Genomic DNA, 7,139 nt, shown 5'->3' on the forward strand with positions numbered 1-7,139 from the left:
TAAAACCTCATGGCACACAACTTGTCTCGGCTTGGCCAGGCCCTCCTCCTGGCGGCTGCCTTGCCTTTGGCGTACGCTCAGACCATCGTAGTTGACGATGTAGTGATTGGTATGTTGATCTTGCTTTTGACTTTGTGATCCCAAACCCCTGAGGGTGCACCTACTCATGCTTTTTGACTGGCATCATGTCTAACCTGCTGCTTGCATAGAGGCCAACCAGTCTACCGTGGCTCCCGCGGCTGAGCCCGTCCTCGATACCGCCGCCAGCGACCTCTTGAAAGAGGAGAGCATTCAGCTGACTGATGCCGTTTTGGCTAACCTCACGGACCTCTCCCTCTCCAACATCTCCCTCTTTGACTTTGACACCACTGCCGCTGGGGAGAAGCGGTCTGGAATTGCCCGTACCTTCAACAAGTGCAAGACATATCCCGGGGACCTCCTTTGGCCGAACAAGGCAGTGTGGAGCGTCTTTAACCTCCTCACTGGATTTGCTGTCAGCGAGACGGTGCCTATTGGTGCTTCTTGCTTTGATGACTTTGGCAACTATGATGCTACTCGTTGCGAGTACATCACCAACCAGTGGACAAACTCCACGATCCAGTACGTTGCTCGGAACCGCCTTGCTTTGTAATCAGGCTAAAGAAACATCCAGCACCGAGGACCCGACTTCAGTCATGAGCCCTTTGTACCAGGGCCTGACTTGTATGCCACCTTCAGTCGACAACAGCTCTGCCGGCACCTGCACCCTCGGCGGTTTCCCCTCGTATGTTGTCAAGGCCACGAATGTTGCGCAGATCCAGCTGGCTGTCAACTTTGCCCGCAACCTCAACATTCGCCTCGTTGTCAAAAATACTGGCCATGATTTCAATGGTCGTTCCTCGGGATCGGGTGCCCTCTCCGTCTGGACGCACCATCTGAAGAGCATTAACTTCTATCAAGCCTATACCTCCCCGTCTTATTCCGGTCCCGCTATCAAGGTGGGTGCCGGTGTTCAGGGCTTCGAGCTCTATGAAGCGGCCGAGACGTATGGTGTTACTGCCGTCGGAGGCGAGGGTATGACTGTTGGCTATGCTGGAGGCTACCTTGCTGGCGGTGGTCACTCGCCACTGTCCCCCAAGTACGGCATTGCTGCCGACTCTGTAAGGATACCTCTGCATGTACTTCATAGGGGATACCGACGTACTGATATCGTTGCTGTTCAGGTCTTGAGCGTTGATGTCGTGACTCCCGACGGCCGTTTCGTTACTGCCAACGAGAAGCAGAACACCGAGCTGTTCTGGGCTCTACGAGGCGGTGGTGGAAGTGAGTAAAGAAATCTGAATGGGCGGGAACCCAGCTGACCATACATCAGACACTTACGGTGTTGTCACCTCGTACGTCGTCAAGGTTTACCCCAAGATTGACACAATCGCCGTCATGACGTTTAGCTTCAGCACTAGCGAAACCGTCAGCCACGACGCCTTCTGGGCTGGTGTCAAGGCGTACTGGGAGGGCTTGCCAACTTGGAACGCGGCTGGCAACTACGAGTACTGGAATATTTTCCACACCGGACCGGATGCCCTCACCTTCACCATGCTTCCCTGGTTCGCTCCCAACATGACCCTCGTCCAGCTCAAGGAGCTTACCGCCCCCTTGTTCGCCAAGTGGACAGAGCTGGGCATCGCCGTCGACCCCGTCTACTCGGAGCACCAGAGCTTCCTCCCCGCCTGGAAGGCCGGCTTCCCCAAGGAGCTCGTCGGCGGCACGACCTCAAAGACAGCGTGCCGCCTCTTCCCCGCGGAAAACTTCTCTGACGCCACCAAGTTCAACGCCACCTTTGAAGCCCTCAAGGGGCTCAGCGACAAGGGCGGCCAAATCATCGGGTTCGGCATCACCGGCGGCCCCGGTCCCTACCCCGACAACGCTGTCAACCCGGCGTGGCGCGGCGCTGCCATGTTTGCCATTTCTGTCATGGGCTGGGACGTCGGCACCCCCGCCGAGGTGGTCGCCGAGAAGTCAAAGCTCTTGACCAACGAGTGGATGCAGCCCTGGCGCGACGTCACGCCCGGCAGCGGTGGGTATGCCAGCGAAGGGGACGTAACCGAGCCCGACTTCCAGCAGTCTTTCTATGGCACCGAGAAGTATGCTCGCCTGCTTGCATTCAAGCAAAAGATTGATCCCACCGGGGTCTTTTACGCGAATTTGGGTGTCGGCAGCGACAGTTGGTATGTCACGCGCCAGCTTGATGGGTTCCCAACCCAGAATGGCCGTCTGTGCAGAGTTTAGGAAAGTGTCGAAAGACAGTCAGACAAAGACAGACGTAGTATAGATTTTCAATGATGTTCAAACATTTAAAGATGAATCTGAAGACGAACTTCGCACACATGTGTATTGATTCATCCGTTCCTGGGATCCATTTTCAAGCCTCTCCGAAGGCGTTGTGTACATATTTGAATGCCCTAGGTTGTGAATTTCTCGTTGAAAGTTTTCAAAGCACCTTTCAAAATGAGAATAAGACATATAATTTGCGTCCAGATGAATTTCTATTGACTCTCTGAGCCACTTCACTACGACTGATAGTGTTGATACTGACGTACAACGCCATGGAGGCATTTCGGAGGCCTCATTGCGGTCAACTTCTCGACAAAGTTATTGTAAGTCAGTATTCTAAACATATTCCAACTTTTCATGTCATCTTCTATTCTCCAGTCCTTTTTAGGCATCACTGTTAACGCCAGTAGTGAGCACCGCCTTTAGGAAGTAAGTCTGCTTTTGCGTGTTCTTGAGCGCATCCAGTTTCGGACCAAGCACACTGAGGGCTATGCTTCCCTCGAAACCTACCTCCATTCCCATCGTTTGGTCCTGGACTTAGCACCAGTATCGCAGTGAGCTTGATATTGAAGCAATTGGGATCTATTATTCCTCCAATTTTGGCGAGGCGTGGACACTAACAGAGCTGTTGAAGAGATCGTGACGAGTGAGCAAGCCACGTCACATCATCTAGCCAGATGGTGGCCATTCTGCCGATCAGACGAAGCTGGCACCACCATAGATGCGGTCTCTGAGACAATCCTAGTAATTGCGACTAGCATCCAAGAGTGCGGTGAGAGCATGAGGGTCGTTGCAAATGGGCATGCAAACCAGGCTTTCAACAATCGTTTCCAACCACATCTCCTCCCGAAATCCACTTATCGACCGATATTTGTTCGTGCGGACCATCGACCCAAGCTTGCCTTCCCGCTGTTGATACCATTCCAGATATTTCCAGCTCGTTGACTTGGTGATGAAAAGCGTACGAAGCTCTGCAGGTTCTCTTTTTGTCGTAGACCCAGCCTCCTGCATCACCGGTGCTATATCACAGAGCACAACCGTTTTTCATATCGGGTCTCACATACGAAATCTGTGGTGTTGGCCATCTCAGTGGATACCAGCAAGTAGCATGGATTTGTCCATGTCCATCTGCAGTGCTCATCATGTATCGCCGTGATACTCCACCACTACGCGCATCGCGACCCAACTCAATATCCTCATGCCCGTCTACTTCCCCGGCCGATACACCACCTTGTCCCTAAGTAACCTCGGCGTATCCGGATCGTGACTCGGCAGCACAACGACGTCATTGTGCCTAGCATACTCCTTGATCTTCTTCAAACTCTCAAAAGCCGCCACGGGATCACTGTTTGCACCATCCGGTTCCTCCTTCTCCAGCACGCTGATCGCGTACGTCGCATCCCCCGTCAGCAGATACCTCGTCGTCGTCCCGTCCTCTTTCTCGCCCAGCACAATCAGCGAAATGTGTCCCGGCACGTGGCCCGGCGTATCGACCGCGACAATCGCGCCCCCCGCCGCGAGCTCGCACGACCGGCCCCACGGCCCCACAGCGCGCTTCTCCTCGAAATCGAGGATCCGCGGCTCGAAATTCTTGGGCCACCGGTCCGGCGTGCACCCTTGCATGGCGGCGTAGACGGGGTGCTTCCCAAAGGCGTCCCAGTGTGCCGCGCCGACGTAGATGGGCACGTCGGGCGCCTCGACGGCGAGCACCTCCAGCCCGCCCGCGTGGTCGTGGTGGAGGTGGCTGATGATGATGAACTGGAGGTCCGTTGGCTCGATGCCGCGTTTGCGGAGCTGCTCGACGATGCCGTCCTCCTTTGTGACCTGCAGCTTGTTGAGGTAGCCCGGCACCGGGTTCCAGCAGGGGAAGTAGCCCGGCTCGGTGCAGTGCGTCGACACGCCCGTGTCGAAGAGGATGGGTCCCTTGGGGTGGCGGATCAAGAAGGCTCCGAGGGGCATGGGACCGATCCAGTCGCCGGTGAAGGAGCGGAGGAGACGGAGGGCGATGTTGCGGTTCGTGATGGGCTGGCCTTGCATTTGGGTGTGCATCCAGACGTTGCCGGTGGTGATGAATTCTAGCGAGATCTTGTCGTCGGGTGCCATGATGGCGATTTGGTGAGACAAAATTTCTGTGCCTATCTCTCTCTCTTCGTTGATACCACGGTGGGTGGATGATGCAGTCCTTCTCTCGAATATGTCTGAATTTTGTTGATTTCTTCAGAACATGAACGCGGGTACTGGTGGAAGAGAAAATGATTCAGGCTGACCCAAAGTCTCCCTGGCCATGCGGGATCCTTAAGAGATTCTCCATTCGCCCCGTCGTCTGCAGGCACCCGCGTTTTCTCGGTTCTTCACATGAATTCCTTGGCCGTATTCTGGCCAATTATGAGCATTCCGATAAGCCGTCAGCTCCGCCAGCCGCACTCCGCCCCCAGTCCCAAGTCGTCAGCATCCCTGGCAACCGCGGGGCCCCTTGCTGATGGAGGCGCATTCCAGTCAGCCTCGAAATCCAACTGTCCGCGTTGCTCAAGTCAAACAGGTGAGTAGTGTATCTGCGGGGTCTGAGACAAGGTGAGGGATTGGGAGATTTTTTGCTCCACCGCAAACATGGACGCGAGGTCGTCCCAGGGTCGCGGCACACTTGTAGTTGGCATCTTCGAGTTAATTGCCGGGTGGACTGGTCGAACTGTGATAGCAATGTCAAGGAATCATTCGAGGAGAGAGGCGGAAAGAAGATCACGGAGACAGCAACGAAGGCTTTGAGGGGGGCGAGAAGAAGTGATATATGCATTGCCATGTATACGCTCAGGTCGGAGAAGTCACAGCGACTCCGAACAAGCCCTGGGAACCTAAAGCATGTGCATGAGTCCATGTCTTCTTATATACTTTGGATGAAAAGAATGTACATATTTATATCCCCAAAGAAGAAAAAAAAAAGAAAAAAGAGGAAGACATGAGCGATTTATCGCAGAAGAGGGCTGATGCTAGAGTCAAAGTTAATGCACGGGCCGAGCACGGTCGACGTCAGGGACGCCGTCGAGTTCTTGGTGAGCGAGGCGAGGGGACTGGTGCCGCAGCGGAGGCCGAGGACGAAGGCCTTGTGGACTACGTCGGCGAGGAAGGGCGACGTGTGCGTGTGGTCGTTGGGGTAGTTCGCGTTGATGGTCTTTGCGCCGAGATTCTTCATGGCCTGGGCGGCGTACGCGCCGTGCGGGACAAAGTAGTAGCCCTGGGAGGGGCCGCCGAGCTGCTGAACGGCAAGCCTGTTGTGGTGTTAATTGCGTTGGTTCGACATCACCGGATTTGGTATAGAAGGGATAAACACAAAGGTTGAGGGAAAGGGTGCTTACCATGCGTAGTTAAAGAAGCGGTCGTATCCGTACTGGAAGGTGCCGCTCTCCCAGGGGTTGTCGGAGGTCGCGGCGGCGATGATGACCTGTGAGTTGGGTGTAAGTGAGGTGCATTTTTTAAGATCCAAAGTCGTTCATCCTACCTTGGCGCCAGCGGCGTTGAATTTCTTGGCGGCGTTCTTGAGGTAAGCAGGGTATGTGAGAACCGTCTCGGCAACACCCCTTCGCGACGGTCAGCAATCTTGTCTTTCGTAAACTCCCATCGCAGCCATGGGAGCCACTCAGCAGGGAAACGCACTTGTAGGTCGTCGAGCATGTCTGATCCCCATCACCGAAGCAGTCTGTCCTGCCATCATCTGTAGGTTTAAGGTTCCCGCCGTCATTGTGCCCAAATTCAATCACAACCCAGTCGCCGCTTTTCACGAGGCCAGCGACAGTGTCAAAGTGGCCCTCGCGGGTGTACGAGCGGGCACTGCGGCCGCCGAGGGCGCGGTTGTCGACCTTGGCCTTGCTCTCCGGGAAGGAGTACTGCAGGAACTCGCCCCAGCCCTGGGTTCCGGGCCCGCCGCCTCCCTTGGCCGTGGTGCTGTCGCCGCAGAGGAAGATCGTGGTGCCTGACTGGCGCTTCGAGACGGCCTCGGCGTCGGTGGGGATGGCGGAGACCAGGCCAAGGACGCCGGCGGCGAGAGCAAGGTGCGCGCGCATAGCTGTTTTATCGATTGCGTAAAAGAAGGACTGTGGGTGAGAATAAAGAATGACAAGGTCGCGGACCGAGCGAATGAATGGAACGTGTCTTGAGAAGATGGGACGAAGAGGAACTTCAGAGGCCAAAGGACGTCACCCTTATAGGACGGCGGCTCTTGACTGACTCTCGACAAGCTTTCCGTCGGAACCGAGATTTGTGGGAAATCCCATCTTCCAGCAATATCAACTAGTGCAACTTTATTCGGGTACGAGTGCCTTGTTGTCGAAGAAGTTGACACCAAATTGGAAATCAATCGAGTTACAAGTACGAACCTTGTCCCGGCCATTCGCTTCCAACGAACGCCTCCTCAATATCGCCAACATCAAAGAACGCCTGTTACACGACGAGTGTGTTTCCACTCGTCCGGTTAATCGGGTTCCCTCTCGGTCCACTTGTGGCAGATGCGGGCGAAACCGATCGCGGGAAAGCGGCGAGTGGGTGACCACGGGGGGCCGGCCTCGTTGCGTCCCATATAAAGTAGACTCTCGCGTTTGCGGGCGGCTGCAAGGCAAGGGAAAAACAAGCCATCATACGAGCCGCCGGGCTCGCAGCCGCACTTGAGGTCACATTGGGGCTGCCTTCTTTCAGGAGACAGCCCCCACGCGGAGGACATGGTGTTGCTGCGTTCCGAAAGAGCCTAACATGGGACAAAACCAGTTCATCTGGTCGTCAAATCGCGCTCGTCAAACAATTGCTAAGCAGGACTAGGACAGCTAACGGATACAGTCATCCGT

At 55.3% G+C, this 7,139-nt stretch overlaps 3 protein-coding genes across 3 annotated transcripts; 1 reads left to right on the forward strand and 2 right to left on the reverse strand.

The window, feature by feature from the left end:
* Nucleotides 1-9: 9 nt before the first annotated feature.
* CORC01_14322 (uncharacterized protein) lies at nt 10-2,265 on the forward strand (the record flags this gene model as incomplete). The annotated part of the gene is made up of 5 exons (XM_022625933.1): nt 10-109; nt 210-600; nt 653-1,139; nt 1,203-1,302; nt 1,352-2,265. The coding sequence occupies 5 exons, from the start codon at nt 10-12 to the stop codon at nt 2,263-2,265; spliced, it is 1,992 nt and encodes a 663-aa protein (XP_022467551.1).
* Nucleotides 2,266-3,516: 1,251 nt separating this feature from the next.
* CORC01_14323 (metallo-beta-lactamase superfamily protein) lies at nt 3,517-4,413 on the reverse strand (the record flags this gene model as incomplete). Its single annotated transcript, XM_022625934.1, has 1 exon — nt 3,517-4,413. The coding sequence occupies one exon, from the start codon at nt 4,411-4,413 to the stop codon at nt 3,517-3,519; it is 897 nt and encodes a 298-aa protein (XP_022467552.1).
* Nucleotides 4,414-5,272: 859 nt separating this feature from the next.
* On the reverse strand, nt 5,273-6,365 carry CORC01_14324 (GDSL-like Lipase/Acylhydrolase; the record flags this gene model as incomplete). Its single annotated transcript, XM_022625935.1, has 4 exons — nt 5,273-5,573; nt 5,661-5,746; nt 5,804-5,882; nt 5,959-6,365. 4 exons carry the CDS (start codon nt 6,363-6,365, stop codon nt 5,273-5,275), a joined length of 873 nt encoding a protein of 290 aa, XP_022467553.1.
* Between the last annotated feature and the right edge of the window lie 774 nt (nt 6,366-7,139).

The sequence above is a fragment of the Colletotrichum orchidophilum genome (genome assembly GCF_001831195.1).
Source record: "Colletotrichum orchidophilum strain IMI 309357 chromosome Unknown Scaffold_270.1, whole genome shotgun sequence".
Lineage (NCBI taxonomy): Eukaryota > Fungi > Ascomycota > Sordariomycetes > Glomerellales > Glomerellaceae > Colletotrichum > Colletotrichum orchidophilum.